Source organism: Ascidiella aspersa, chromosome 4 (assembly GCF_963924565.1).
Source record: "Ascidiella aspersa chromosome 4, kaAscAspe10.2, whole genome shotgun sequence".
NCBI lineage: Eukaryota > Metazoa > Chordata > Ascidiacea > Phlebobranchia > Ascidiidae > Ascidiella > Ascidiella aspersa.
This window is the reverse complement of record NC_139450.1, coordinates 29,116,919-29,132,927: the sequence shown is the minus strand read 5'-3', so window position 1 is coordinate 29,132,927 and position 16,009 is coordinate 29,116,919. Positions and strand designations below refer to the sequence as shown.

General features: G+C 38.6%; 1 protein-coding gene across 1 annotated transcript; it reads right to left on the bottom strand.

The window, feature by feature from the left end:
• Positions 1 to 1,866: 1,866 nt before the first annotated feature.
• On the bottom strand, positions 1,867 to 15,960 carry LOC146157357 (uncharacterized). The gene is made up of 19 exons (XM_083388184.1): positions 15,864 to 15,960; positions 14,998 to 15,068; positions 13,875 to 14,025; positions 12,813 to 13,074; positions 12,114 to 12,192; positions 11,500 to 11,595; positions 10,975 to 11,064; positions 9,996 to 10,127; positions 8,832 to 8,976; positions 8,619 to 8,713; positions 8,313 to 8,326; positions 7,862 to 8,019; positions 6,730 to 6,887; positions 5,934 to 5,985; positions 5,442 to 5,566; positions 4,529 to 4,682; positions 3,467 to 3,618; positions 2,776 to 2,859; positions 1,867 to 2,037 (listed from the first exon to the last, which is right to left on the bottom strand). Exons 1-19 carry the CDS (start codon positions 15,958 to 15,960, stop codon positions 1,867 to 1,869), a joined length of 2,286 nt encoding a protein of 761 aa, XP_083244310.1.
• Positions 15,961 to 16,009: the final 49 nt, after the last annotated feature.

Below are 16,009 nucleotides of genomic sequence, written 5' to 3'. Positions count from 1 at the left end.
CCAAGATTTTTCGGCAGAGTGGACAATTAAAGTTTTACGAGACGACTTCACAAAGTTAGGTCATAACGTGACATAATAAAACAAAAGATGTTTAGAAACCTACTGTTCTCGGTCGAATGTGCGCAAAATTGTTCGAGCGAAATCTAATTTTTTAGGAAGTTAATAGAAAAAATTTGTGGGAGTTAATAGAAAATGGAGTGATAGACTGATAGGCCATTCATTTCGACCGTATGTATGGTGTGGCTCTTAGCGGTTAACCAAGTTACAAATGCGGATCTTGATCTCCGATTGGTTGCCCACCCCTGTATTATGGCATGTAAATGTAATAGAATAATTTTGGCCAACAAGTGTCGGAGCCATTGGCCAAACAGCTCAAGCAATAAACCACGTAAAAGTTCCAACGATGCCTAAATATCATATGTGTATGTATTTTGTAAAATTTTTAAGATGAATAAGTGTTACGATAGAATTACCATATTTTAAGACATAGTAAATTCGCACCAAGGGCAAAACCTTTGTATGAAGAAAATCTAATAAGCCCACGCAACGTTAGCCTACAGTTTCGGAGGGCACGATAAGTTCTGTCGTTTGTCTAGTTTAGGTTGGTAAGAATTATAATTTGAGCAGGTTAGTTATAGGCCTACTCACGATTGTATTAATATATTTTTAAATGAGGAAATCAAGCAGTTTCAAATGAGGAAATCAAGTAAATGCATTTACTTTGCAAAAATCCTAAAACCAGTCTAAAACATAATACAAAGTCAAATACATTTAACAAAAAAATTGTACTTGGTTTCGTGTAACGTATACTGATACAATTAAGAGATTGCTAGGTTTAAGACAAATAGTAAATATATGGTTTAAGTAAATATTGAGACCCCGGACACCTTTTTTATCAGGCTCTTTGTGTGCCCACTGCCCAGATTGGAAACTTTGGATATTGCGCGGGGGAGATGTTTTGCAGCTGAAAAAATGCGCGGCTGAAAATAAAATTTCGACTTGAACTTGCGCGGCTGAAAATAAACCATCAGGCTACCGAAAGTTGTAAATTGCGAAAATTATATTAAACTCATAGAATACTTTTGCGAAATTTTTGGTTGGTGTGCGGGCGCAGCTAAATATTTAAAAAGTTTGATATTGTAGCATTTAATATGCAATATTACTCGATATTGCTTAATTTGACGTCACTATACACATGACCGTTGTCCACTGATGCGTGATCAAAACGCCGAACTGTGCGTTTTCAGCGTTTCGCAGGAGATTCTATATGATGCATTATATTATATACCTCTTATAAACTAGCGTTAAAAAATGTTATGCAACTTCAGTATGCGGCCTGGCAATTTTTTTGTGCTTGTTTAGTTTCATACAGAAGTTTGCGCGGCTGTAGTTTTGCGCGTTTGCTCGAGTCAGATTTGCGCGGCTGAACACATTTTCTATAAAATGCGCGGCTGTGACCGCGGCTGAAAGTGCTACTGCGCGGGGGAAACTTTCCGACCCTGGCTCACTGCTGGGGCTCACTGCTGTCTTCACTGAGTTTAGTGGTTTCGCAAGATTGACGGCAATACATTGGCCGTTTCGTGTTTCACCTCGTTTTACGGCGACGTATCGTGTTTCACCTGTTTGAGAGCCATACGTCACAACGAACGGCCAAAATGGCAGCGAAGCTTCGTGTCACCCGTGTGGGCAAAAGTTGCGTTGTGCGCTGCTCTTTTGCAGATTTGTTTCTTTCACAGTATATTGTAAAATATATTACTCCTTTAAAACGCCATACAAATCTGCCCAATAATGTCACTTCCATGCCAAATCGCCGCAGACTAAAAATCCATTTATTAAAAATGACACGTAAAACGGCCAGTGACGTCATCACGTCCACGTCTGCTTGGGTTGGCTTTTGCCCAACGGGGGGTACGGTATCCATGGCGACGGGGTGGGGAAGGGTATCCATGGCGACACGACGAAGGGTTCGTAATCGCCGGAATAAGCCAGGTAGGAATTCTTGAAATGCTTTCTGCTCACCGAGCGCATTTGTTCCACCTTTAAAAAATGGTTACGAAAACTGTATGTGTTAGTTTAATATTCATTACAAAAGATTTATTTGTTCCAAATACGTGATTTTTACACATGTCACGACTTTTTTTGTAAAATTTTAACGCGGTAACTGCTAAATATGCCGTTACGTCATGTTTTTACTAATATTTTGCACCGCGGGAACTGAAATGGTTTCCAAAACATTTACATTTTTTTTTTTTGGTCATACCCTCTTTACACATGGGTAGTGAATTATGAAAACAACCACGGATAACGTCTATTATACGACTGGGTAGTGGGTATGCGGAAAGCAATCCTTCCTGCCTTCGTCTAATTACAATCAAGAGTCTATCAAATGTTATTGGGCAAGCGGCGAACTTCAATTTCAATGCGCTTCTTTGAAATGCGTTTGTATTGCAAAGTAACACTCGATCGTCAAGATAAGCTGCATAGGGTTACTAAAATATTCGGGTCAATAACCGGTGTTGTACATTCGTATTAATGTGAGGTGCTTCGTCACCACGATTCAGGGGTTTCATGTAATAAGTTTCCAGCAGAACTGAATGTTGTAAATACGCTAAAGAGGTTTAGCGAAAAAGGTACCAACTGTTTTGTCATGAAATTACAATTTATCCGTAAACGAAACTATTGCGTGAGAGACGTAAACGACAAAGGTGCCAACCACTTTATTCAGCGACAACAGTTTATTTTACATTTGACTCAACAGCGCCACCAAACGCTTACCTGAAGCTGTTTGTAAATCGCTCTTGAATTCGTCGCCGCCACTTTCTTCAAGTCGCAGTAATAATCTTCCAATATAACTGCTGCCTAAGCAAGTAACCAGCATAACACTGTTATTAACAGGATTTTACTTTTAAAGAGCCAGGGTAAACACAAGTTAGCTTTTTCAGCCGTAAATTAGCATATATTTAAAATTTCAAGGTAATGGGTAATACTGCCAATATTATATTTTTTTGTCTCTGCTGCGAAATCATAACCGGACTAGAGACTGGACGGAGTTGCTTTGCTGGTGTCGGAATCGCGAAACACCATGTATGACGAATCGAGTCCAACGTGCGCTTGGGCAGTACAAAATTGCAAAACTGATAAGGTTACAAACTGTAAATTGTAAAGGTGAAATATAATGGAATATTTTCCAACCATGGATTGTCGGTGGATGGACCATAATACACCTCTGTGAGTAGATTGCTGAAAAAATGCGGGCCAGAGAGTCGAAGTCAGACTCGGGACTCGACGAAACGCACATTTAGTCGGGGTCGGACTCGGGACTCGGGCTCATTTTTGGTAGAGTTGAATTTCGTTTTTTTTAACCGACTTTGTGCAGCCCTGTTTTGTGCTATGAACTGGCGAAGTGCAGAGCCTTTTCATTACGACACAGCATATATTAAGCCGGTATTTACTACTTATGTTTTACCTTCTGCCTTATTTCTGGCAGGTCGTCGTAGTCGAAAGTCTGGGGATAAAGTTGCAGAGGGTACTTTGGCAGGGGAACCACCTTGGGGGTCACAACGAACTCGGATATCCGGGGTCGACGCAGGGGAGCGTTCCTTTTCTTGGCCGAAGCGGCTTAAAAATCGATTCAAGTTCAGTAAAATTTCCAAGCAATACGGAAAGTTGTAAATTTAACTATAGGTAGGTAAAAACACTTTAATTCCAAATTCGAGTAAATTTATTATCCTTTGAAAACAACCTAATAAAAATCTGATGCTGTTTGCCTATAGCTTGGCTACCGTTGGCGGTGAGGCGACTATATCCAAATTTAGGTTGAGACACGGGATGACAAACTTTTTTAAAAATCTGAGTATAAATATAGGCACACTATGAACGAATCTGCAATGTAGCTTGATAATAATAATGTATGTCAAAAAAAGCCAAAAAGGTCGGGTAAATCCGCATAATCTTGATGAAGACGTTTCGATACGCACTTGTATCATTATTATCAGCTATAATGTGACTGAAATACATTTAAGCCTTACTTAGAAAAGGTGGAACACAATTCTTGTCATTTTTAATTCCTAATCGTTTAGACTTGGAGCATAAATTTGCACCGTTAGTTGTCGAACAGGTAAAGCGCTGTTGATGTTCCACATTTTATAAGTGAGATTTGCATATATTTTAGTCGCACTACCTGATGTTGATAGTCTTCATAAAGATGATTTGGTTTGCTAGCCTATTTTGACTATAACACTCATTATTAAGCTAAGTACAATTAGCTGTTAGAAAATTTACCCTTGTGGCAAAGAAGCTCACTTTTAAATAAAATTGACCTACTTTAAAAAAAATTGACCACTTTAAAAAGAATGGTCCTTCCTTAAAAAAAATTGTCTATCCTTTAAAATTAACCATTTCTCTGTAAAACGTCAAACTCCTAGAATGTTGTCCAACTTAAAAAAAAAACTACTCCCCCCTATAAAAAACCTCCTCGAAAACTATCAACCCCTTAAAAAGAGATACCCTTCTAAAAACGTTTACCCACCTCTCCTGGCAACTGTGACAACCTTGTCGACCTTCTTGGCCGGAGTCGAGTAAGTCCTCTGCAGCTCCTCGTGGACCTTTCTACTTGCCGTCACCCTTTTTGTTCCTGCTCGTCTCTGAGCGAACCGCATCCTACGCAAGTCCTCCTGCTCGTCCTGTTTGTGACGTCACAAAAGATGGTTGCTTTTCGGGTTTCGGGTCTCGGCCGCTCGCGCCAAGTTTAAAGTGAGACATTCGCGTAAAATGTGGCCTAATAATGTCAATAGAAAAATACTTCTGAGTCAGATTAACTGAAGATGATACAAGCTCGTATCGAAACGTCTTAATAATCAAGATGGTGTTGATCTACTCGACCTTTTTGGCTTTGCATATCATTATCGATGACCTTAAATATCTCCGAAAAATAACTGCTAGCGGGAAACAAACGTCAAAAGTTTAGGACGTTTTCTCTTAGTTTAGGAGTATTTTACGAGTTTATCTAATAACTCACTTATCCTGCAGTCTGGTCCAGCAATTGGCGTTTGTTTTCCGAAAATAGCTTCACTTAAATACATATATATAGGGGAAATAAATTTTTGGATGACGAAAATCAATTGGCCAATTTACATGTAGATGCAAACACCTTCTACCTATACACTTATGCAATATTTGCCACGGAATAAAATAACAGGTCAGCAGTGTATGGTTTGCAACCTATTAGCAGTAATTTTGTGTGGTTAACAGGTAAGTTTGTAGTATACGGCCTGATTGTGCTGTTTTTTTCACAGTCTAAGTAGCCAACACAATATTTATACATCGTTTAATAGAGTACCCTTCTGACAGTAGTTGAACTTTGCCCTTTCTCTTACAGGGAAATGGAAACATGGTAGAAATTGCCAATTTTATGCACAAAGAACATTTCACTCTAACCATACCGCAAATTGGATTTCTGTTGTTTCCGGCGTTTGGTTGTACAATCTCTCCACGCCACCTTGCGGTTTTGTGCCCTTCTCGTCGCTGGGGGCGACAGAGCGCTGACGACCAGCAGATTTTACACGAGCTGTCAAAACCCAAAAGAAAACATATATCATAATAAATTGCAAATATTAAAACCTTTAGTAGAGCTTTAATTCTAGCCAGTAAATTTGTAGAACGCAAGCCATGTTACAAATCGCTAAAAATATTTAATATAATTGTAATGTACTTTAAAACTTTGGTATGACAATAAAATGTTAAAGAATCATTCTCGTTTAAAAAATGATGTCTTTGTAACGTGATTAGTAACGTGAATACTTCTTGGATCATTTCTTACGACAGAAAAGATTGAGAATTGAGTTCTACTTTTTAATAAAAAACAACAAGTTTCAGCGTTAAAATTAAGTTTTTGTAAAGTTTGCTCTTCTGCGTGTAATACTTACAAAACTTACCGATCGATTTTCTGCTTACGGACCTACTGTGTCGCTTTCCACTGGAAAATTCCTAAAAAAGTAAGTAACGGCGTTAAAACAAGTTGTTTCATGAGATAGCTATGTTTTTTTTATAAGGCAGGTATTTTTGTTCTTACTTCGGTGTATTTAATAGCATTGAAAAAAAAACGCTATATCTTGTAAATAAATCGTATTTCTCTTTTAGGTTCCGTTTGTTGCCTTTGTATGCCCATAAACAATTTTATTTCATTCCTCTCCAGATTCTTTAGGGCGATGTAACCAACACGCGGCTGGTTTTACGTCTAATTTATGTGCCTCTTTTGTTTATATTTTACTTTTAATAGTATGTTTTACTGTAAACAGTGCGCAATATGAGTTACCCAGGTCGACTACGGCTAAGTTGCCAGTAAGCCGACACCCAATGCTAAGTGTTAGTTTCGTATTTGTCCGATACTATAAAGGTGTTATTGGTGTCGACCAGATACCAAATTAATATAGGCATTTTAACTACGATTTGAAAACTAAAATGGCGGTTCATCTTGTAAGTTTATTAAAATAGTAGGTTAGGAAATGGTGTTAACTGAAGGTTTTAACGCTTAAACAAATCGTGACCATAAACGTGCAAAACCAACTCCTAACATTCCAATTTTATATTTTACCTGTTTGGCTATAAGAATGTCGTCATTTGGTTTCGAAATAGCACCGATACCACGATAGTATCGCCCCAGTGTCTATACCAACACATGACATCATGTATCGGTCCCCATATGCTATCGGCCATCCCTAAAGTGCGAACCTTTTCCTCGTCGAAGCCCCAGCGCAGCGGCTGGGCGTAAGGCGAGTCCTTGTATTCCTGGCGCTTGGCAAAGGGCGACTTCTCGTCTGTAAGCTCACGACTGATGTGCTCGTATCGCTTCGTCATCTCGTGATAGGAGAGCCCGATGCAGCGCTGGCCTGCAGGAAGTGCAACGTGGTAAATAAGGATTGTGTACGTTTAGGCGCCGCCGATTTAGCGGCTGAATATGGCGGAGATGTCGAAAGCGTCGATTGAGGCCCTTACAGGGATTCGCGATCCGAGTTTTTGCACAATGCACATTTTAATGGTCTAAACTCTAAACCAGTGGTTCTCAACCTTTTATGGCTTGCGGCACCCCTCAGAAATAGTAAATAAATTGGGGCACCCCTACAAGATTTTTCCGTAGGTAAAACACTAGAATGTTACAATAAACGGAACTGGAACAACACACATCAACACTGCACAAAGTATGAAGTTTTAATCGGATTTATTGCACTCTAATCCTTTGCAAAGAGTTAAAGTTGAGCAAATATTAGATTCTCAAATATTCTTAAATATATCTCGGCACCCTTGGGCATTAGAAATGGCACCCCGGTTGAGAAACACTGGTCTAAACTCTAAAGAATTTGGTTCAAAACGCTACACTAGATTGCAAACCATTACTATAAAATGCGCAACATAATTTTGCCACCAAATCGGATGGTACCGTGGATACTACCACTTAGCAGGACTGAGAAATCGGGTAAAATTAATCCGACTCCCGAGTCCCGAGTTCGACTCCTGCCAAATGTGCGATTTCGTAAAGTTTCGAATACCGCTGCGACTCTACAGCCTTTGTTTCACCCATTCACGTAACTAAATTAAGGTGGACAATGCTATTCCTCCTTAACAATTTGCAGTGGGCGGCATTAAAAGTTTGAGAATCTCGCACTGCGCATGTCGGACTGGGGACTATAGGGTAGTTTTACGTGGTCTTACTCGAGTCCCGAGTGCCGAGTCCGAGTGCGACTCCAACGAAACAACTCGACTCCGTCGAGTCCAGATTCCCGAGTCCGACCCGCCACCCTGTCACTTAGTATCGGGAACATGCTGTGTTCGGTATATTTTCAAGTAAAACTGCAGCCGGCCAAACCTGCCGACCAGTCGTGTATCACGTGATCGTTGAGCTTCTTTATTCGGTTGACGTAGAAGTGACGTATTTCCTTCATCGACTCTTTCTTCGTCGCGGTTTTAAGGATCGTGAAGAAGATGTTTCGCCCGTTGCCGCTGAAACGAAGTGGTTTTCTTGAACTTTTGTTTTTTAATAAAAACGAATGGTCTTAATTTAACAAGGTAAAATTCCGCGAGGTTTATGACGGCTTTGGTTAAAATAAGGTACTAAGATTAAGCATTGTTTTTCTAAAATTCGGATATTTAACTTAATTTTCTGCATAAAACAATTTCCTTGTTATACGTTGGGTTGTTTTGTGATTTTCTAGTTGAGTTTTTGCTCGTTATCGTGCTTGATTTACCCATTTTAGTTGTTTATCGTTTACTTTTTATGACAAGGACTTGACTTGAAGTTGATTTGCTATAAATATGACTTGACTGGACTCGACTTGTGATTTATTGAAAAAGATTTGACTTGGACATATTTATACGAAAAATAAGTTATATTCTTCTAAAATTCTTGCCTTTTATGTAATTTTTTTTAAAGAACGCTTTGAAAAAGTTAAGATTTCGACTTTAGGAATTACAGTGTTTCAAATAATTAGCTTGGAGACACTATGATAACACTGCAATAACCAAAAGTAAACGACTAATTTATCTTGTTTTAATGTGTTAAAAATGTTATTCGATCTGAATAATACCTGTCAACCTCTTTTTTTTTACCTGTCAACCTCGTCCACTTTCTTGGATTGCTCTCGGCTCGGTTGCGACATCTTGCGGTTAATCATTTTCTCCCAAATCTTGATTTCCTTACCAAGTTGTTCCCTGTCGTCATCTGGGCACACAGATAAACAGAGATTAGTTATCGAGTACAATTTAAACCCATTCAGAAAAAAGAAAGATGTAATGCAAAATATTAAAAATTTTAAGTAAATTTAATTGAAATGACTCGCCATTCATAAGTTTCAAGTAGTTTTTAGGGTGAATCATGGCAAAGAGGAACTCGTCAAACTCGATTTCGCCCGTCTCCTTTATATCAAACTCCTTGAGCAGTGACGTCACTTCTTCCAACGTCACTTCCCTTCCCGGTAGCATTTCCTGTGGAATGAAACAAACATGTACAGCTTCACAGAAGTATTCCTATCGGACTCCAGCCATAAGACCGACATAAGAACAACACAAACGTCAGAATAAAACACATTTCGAATAAGGCCCAAATAGGACTAATACCTAATGGAATTAGTACCGTCTAAATCAGAATAAGCCCTAAATCCGTCGGAATAAGAATAAGACCTAAAAGGTCAGAATTAGTCCTAAACAACACTTTAACTAACCCCAAACCCCACCCTCAAGTACAACACTTAACACTCCTAATAATTTCAACACTAACCCATTTTCTAACTAACCCCATTACCCACCAATAACCCCAAAACAGGACCATAAATATGGTGCCGAAACAGCGGCGCCTTGACGGCACCGGTCAGACTAAGGCGTCCAAACCTTGTCACCATAACAGCCGATGGCCCCCGATCGACCATACCCTCTACCCAGCGGTTCGGGTGTCATTATATTTAGGCCTCCTTCCAATGAATTTAGCCTTATTCCAATTAATTTAGGCCTTATTCCGATGAATTTAGGACTAATTTCTATAAATTTAGGCCTTGTTCCGATGAATTTAGAACTAATTCCGATAAATTTAGGCCTTATTCCGATTAATTTAGGCCTTACTCCGACAGATTTAGGTCTTATTCAGACGATTTTGATCTTATGCTGTACTGGATATTAGTGCGTATTTGGCTGTATTATGTCGTAGGTCTTAATACTATATAGTTTTGTAGATTTTTCTGCTTTAGGTATTGTTGCTTTTAGGTCTTATTGTGTGTCCCCTTCCTATCCAGGGTTGTGCACCTAAGTCACTGTTTTCAAATAAATAAAATAGACTAAGTCATTGGGTCAAATAACTTAGGTTTAAATTAAATGTTTTCATTCAACTTTTTATTATAAAGTTGAGCTACTATGGCAAGTTTTGCACACAAAACAATTTAATTTCACCTGACCATTGATGAGCAAAAAAAATATATTGACATATAAACACTGGCCCAAGCTCATATACCCACCACGACAGCCTTGTAGAGCTCGGCCGGACTGATGCCGCCGCTGTGGGTTTGATCGAAACGCGAGAAGAGACGACGGAAAGCGGCCAGCTGGGATTCGCTGAGGGAAGGCATGAACTTCGACTGGCCCTTGAGCTGTGGAAATGAGTTGTAAGTCGCTACTTGTAAATAAGTTTGCCCACCTAAATGAATTTCACAGAGATTTTCTTATAATGCAAGGCTTCGACTGTAGCTACTTGGAAACGCAAGCTAAACTTTTCAACATAGGTCACCTGCACCAAGGCTTTTTCTAGGCCAGATTGAAAAGTTTTCGTGTAAAATCTATTATAAATTTCGAAAAGTTGATTAAACACGCAAAACTACCCCTTGGAAACTATGGCAGTTGTCAGCGATTTCTCGCAGTTGCGTGGCTAAAAAACATGTGGTTTGGACACTTTTTCAATAGTGCAACCCGCCCTTGTGAAAGAGTTGATAACCTAGTGGCGACTTAAAAAGCGACTCTTTTACTTTCCGACCGTTTTTTACGTTATTAGTTCTTTGTCGCTTAGTGCAGTGGTTCCCATCCGCCTTTCTGCTAACGAAAGTTTAGTTGAAAGATGTACCTAAACAATCCTGATTTCTGCCCCCAAATCTTGCTTTATATTGCACAAAGACAACTTTGATGAGCAAAATGACTGCGATAATCAGTTCTATCACTGTCTTTGACCTTTTTAAATCTTACCAATCTTCTTTGAAAAAACAGTAACCCCTGAAACAAAGTATGGAAACTAGAGGGGATATAAAATATTCACAGTCAATTTGGCCTAATTGCACGACTGATTTTAAAAAGGCTTTGCTCGTACAACCGAAGTAGTTCGACATAACAGCATATTTAGTGTAAGGTTTACACAAATCAAAAAAATAAAAATCGGTCGCCCTAGTGTGTAAAATGTTCATTTTCAGGCGCGTATGTAGTGTTTTCTAAAAAAAAACTCATTTGTACCTGAGCGTTTATCTCGCTTGCAGTTCGAACCGGCGATGCGGCCTCTTGTTCGGCATTCGTTAGTTGATCGAAGTTTGCCGCAATGGCATTCTTGGAAAATTGTATCAAATTATTGGAAAAGTGCCAAAATATGTAACTTACCGACAAAGGCGTAGCCAGAGTATTTTGCGCCCGGGGACAAACTATAGATTTGGCGCCCCTCCTCCATGTTTAATCACATTTTCTATTACATTAAAATAATATACCTTGCTTTACACGGAAAACAATTCAAATTTTAGTAGAACTTTGTATTTAAAGAAGAAGCAGCCTCATATAGGCGCCAGACGCTTGGGGACATATGTACCCCACCGGTAATTCACCAGGAAGTCACTGAGAAATCCAGCAGGGAATCAAACGCTTAATCCTATAAAAAGTGACATTTATGTACTAAAAAACATTACATGTATTTTGTTTAAATCCAACTCATTCATACGTTAAAATTTAAAACTAATTGTTGTTGTTTTATTTGCTTTTAACTTGACTTACGAGGGGCGGTGCCCGGTTACCGGGGGTGATGTGTTCCTCGATTTGCTCCCTAGATGGCGTACTGCGCAGCTTTTGGGCTAATTCTTCTTCAGCAGGCTAAAATGTAATTATGGTTATTGGTTAGCAGGCAATTTATTTTATGTCCAAGATTTAGGACAAATAGATCAATTTCATAACAAAAATGCCTATGGAAAACACATTTGAAAACACATTTGTCAAAAAGACTTGAGTTAAGCCAAGTAATTAGTCGGAAAGACTTAAGTCAAGTCAATTCATTTTTACCAAAAGACTTCATTACAACATTGGCTTCTAATGTGTGTACAAAATCTCAAAGAACTTGTTCTAATCATCAGCAGCGGGTCGAGGAAAGCGTTTTGTTTTTTTTGCGATTTTATTTTATATCAATCCTTTTGATGTAGAATGGCAGTATAAAATGAAAACTGTGTCAACTCACTAAATGCATTTCTTAGCGTTTGATGTTTCTTAAGGTGGACAGTTTTACGACGTCAGGTTATGACGTACACCGTTGTAATGACATTTCCTAAACATTTTTATGCTACCCCACAACAAAATCCCTGCATAGGCCGCTGCTAAAGGCCGCTGCTAAATCTCACCAAAAACATTATTTCTTCCAGTTGCGCGATCGACTCGCTTCGTTCGGGTGATCTGATCTGTACTGACTTTTGTTCTTTTCTAAAAAAAGTGCGACCTTTAACTACTTGTATTTGAGAGAAAACATAGCACGCTTTTAAGTATCACGCTTTAGACCAGGGTTCCCAGCCAGGGGGGAATTTTGTCATTTGCGGGGGGAAATTTGTGTCACAGTATTAATCTCTTACTGGTTGTCTGTGCTATAAGTGTTATTTTTACATTTTCCACATATGAGCTGAGAAAAAGAAAGTTCTCGTATAAGTGATATAAAGCAGCAATGCAGAAATCTACAATCACTGGTAAAAGCATTGAATCTTATATTTTGAATAAAATAGTTTTAAGCGAAGTTTATGATATATAGTACAAAGAGGCACAAAGAGGAATATTAGAGGTTATAGAGCTGATAATCGAGAATTTAATTTTTGTTCTAAGAATTACATTACAATATTAATGTAAACTATATTTTAGCAAACCGAATCTGTAGGGTGGAATTAGATGTGAATATCGCCTTAAAGGGTGCACAGGACAAAAAGGGTGGAAACCACTATTTTTAAGTTTTTTTTAAAGTTTAAAATAGTTGTTTTACTTTAAAACAGGTGCTTATAGTGCCCTCGGTTGCGATAACATCTGTTGCTATCTAGTAATTTGCCAATCCGCCTTACTTTATTTGATTTCCCTTCACTACGATGCCACCCTTTAGCGACGTCGTGCGGCGCAGCAGCTTCGGCTTGATCACCGCCGGGCGGCGCTGTTCGCTCAGCGAGCCCGTTCTCTTGATGGCTGCTGCTTTGCTCTTATCAAAAATCTTGACAGTTTTATCATTTTTTTGCCACGCCAATGTTGGTTTGGAGTTGCTTTGGCTGTCTATGCGTGACGGACGCCGGGACACGGCCTCCAGGTATTTTTCGTCAGACAGAAACTCCGCTGCGCAAAAAAAAACGGGCGTTTAAATAGTCATAGGCCTACAGTTGGTTTCAGATCAGCCGTAAATTGGCTAAAAGCTGTTGCATAAGTTTCACAACGATGCTTTGTGTAACTAAATGCCAGAAAGGTTTTCTGTTTTTTTTTTAGGTTTAAAACATGTACCAGGGTTTTGAACTTTGCCCATACAGACTCTTATCGGCAACCATTTCAAAATAATTGTATGCATACACTGGCCTTCTTAGCAGGCAACATTGCTAAAAAACATAACGAAAACCGGATTTGCGAAATGTTTAGAAAAAACATTTAAACTTTGTAATATTGATCCCGGTCATGTAATTGTCCGTATTTGTGTCAACTTCACCACAAGTGTGTCAATGTGCGGCCGACTTTGTCAGTCGTACCTGAACGTGGCCGATACTTATTTTCTTCCGATAGCGATACTTGCTATTTCAGGCCGAAAATGCTGTCGATCACATCCGATATCAAATGACGTCATTTTATGGTCAAACACGCCAAATTAAGTAAATTTAAATGTGTAAACCGTTTTTTCCCAGGTAAAAAAAATTAAAGGAAAAAAAATGATTTGGTTCTTGAAAACCTTTAATTATATGCCATTCTCTAAAAAAATGCACTAATAGGAAAAAGCCTAATTAGACCGAAAATCATTGCTGCAAGGCTAAAATTAACTTTGTATCAAAGTCTCACCGATCCACATTCGAGTATCGGACGTGCACCGATTCTACATGCGCCACGGGGTATCGGTCCTGATCCGATATTATCAGACAACCCTTTAGTCGTACCTGCTGTCTTGTCGAACGAAGAAGTGGAGTAGCAGGTTTTCACATGACTCCGGGTCAGCTTGGGTTGCGGAGTGAGCTCAAACGTTTGGCTTTTTATCGGCTTGACCTCGCGCTGCTCTCTTGACGTGGAGGTGCCCGGACGGGACGACGCCTGGAAAAAAGAGCGGAGGTTTGTATCAGGGGACGAGAACTGTACGCTGTGCGGTGTTGCCTATACAAAAGTTCTAGCAACGCTTAAAAAAGTATTTTTAGCTGCTGAAGGTTTACTTTTAGTCGTATGAAAGATTTCTGGCGTTTTCATGACGCACAGTTTTCAAAACCAGGTATTTTAAAATGACTTAAGTCCAGGTCAAGTCATTTTCAACAAAAGATAAATCAAGTCTTGTACTATAGTTATTGCTTGCTCAAGTCAAGGCCCCGTCCAAGTCAGGTAAAAATAAAAATACATATTATACCGCTACAATTTTTTAATTCTTCTTTTCGTTGTTAACAAAGCTTTTTTCACAAAACAAATACAACAAATAAAACCATTACAAGCGAATTGTTTTCTGTGTAAAAATTGAATTAAAAAAATCCAGTTTATAAAAACAAATAGGTTGGATTATTAAGCTAGACTTAAATCAAGTTAGGTCATTTAAAAAAGTGTCTCACTTATGTCATTACAGCAGTACTAATATGTCAAACTTTATTGTTGGCAAATGCCACTTCTGAAGTAACCTTATGTCCAAGTTTTATAATGCTAATAATGTCGGTAATGTTTATGAACATCAACACAATTTTATTTCGCACATTTAAAAGTTTACTGCTAATAAAATAAATTCTATTTAGGGGGCAGTAGTAGAGTTACATTTGATGAACTTTTTTAACAAAAGAAGCGGTTGTCTCTCACATGTATTAGGTCACTACTAAAGCCAAAACGACACAGAGAAGGTCGATTGGATGAAGTCGCAAGTTCGAATCTCACATGAATGTACTGATTTCATTATAACTGTAGGTAACAGGCACTATATCAAACTGCGTTGTCAGCATTGGTTCGTCGCCGGCAAAACCGTTTGTCTTGCCAGATAGCTGCTATATATAGAACTGTCGTGATATTAAAGTTACAAAAATATTCTTTTGGCACCTTTTTAGAATTTTTGCGCTGTCTTGTCGGTTTCGTTTCCGCAAGTTCATCCAACGCAGATATGACGGCATCTGCGAGATAAAAAAAGCCATTTGGTGAGTTTGGGCTGGTGGATATACCCATAAGTTATACATTTAATTCAAGTTAGGAATTAAAATAGCATCATTTTTTTTGTTATTTAATTAAAAGAACAATTTAAGAAACAAAAAACTTTTTTGTCTGTCAGTCTGCCAGTATCGTACAATTTTTAACATTTGGTGGTTTCACATTTATGACTTTTCTGACAATTTTAAAAAAATATACGGTTTACGCACTTTAACTATTTATCTAGCTTTACTAGACCCTTGAAGTCTAAGTCGTTATTGCGTTGATTGGATTCCCCCTTAGGCGGCTGAATGTGGTCTTATTTTTTTGCCAGTAACGTCGGCACCCAACTGCCTTAAGGCTCTTTCATGATGGATACTATTTATTAGTCGTGACATCGTGCAATTGGTATACGGTTTTAGTAACCCTAGAGGCGACCATGATGTAGGTCTTCAAAACATCGCAGTATAAACGCATAGCCAAATTAACTGTTTTAACTGTTAGTATTCTCTGGCAGCCGTAGTTACACATTAGCATTCTATCGGATAGAGGCCAATACCCCAAGTCAAGTGGTATAGTTGCTAGTCCGATACAATGACGGTAAAAAACAATTTGCTTCTATAAGGAAAACTTTGCCTTTTCATGCTATAATTGTACACCTTTGTTTTTTTTCTGTTTGAACATATTAATAACACATTTCGAATCGGACGGCCATTCTATCTGGTATCCTAACAAAAAACACGATATTTCGACTTTCCTTAAACGTTTTTATTATTACTAACCTGTAACCAAACTTTCCAAACTTACTTCGGTTGACCTGCTGACATACTTTGCCCCAACTTTTTCTCTCGAACTAGAAGTGTTGCTACAGAGCGGCATAAAGGCATATTTTAAAGATTTATTGATAGTAAAGGGGAAAATTACCCTT

Excerpts from the sequence above, each read along its gene's own strand:
- LOC146157357 (XM_083388184.1), bottom strand. The coding sequence starts at position 15,960 with ATGCCGCTCTGTAGCAACACTTCTAGTTCGAGAGAAAAAGTTGGGGCA. Across the intron at positions 8,714-8,831 it reads CTACTTGAAACTTATGAATG|ATGACGACAGGGAACAACTT; the intron begins GCGAGTCATTTC and ends CTGTGTGCCCAG. Across the intron at positions 2,038-2,775 it reads CGATTTACAAACAGCTTCAG|GTGGAACAAATGCGCTCGGT; the intron begins GTAAGCGTTTGG and ends CATTTTTTAAAG.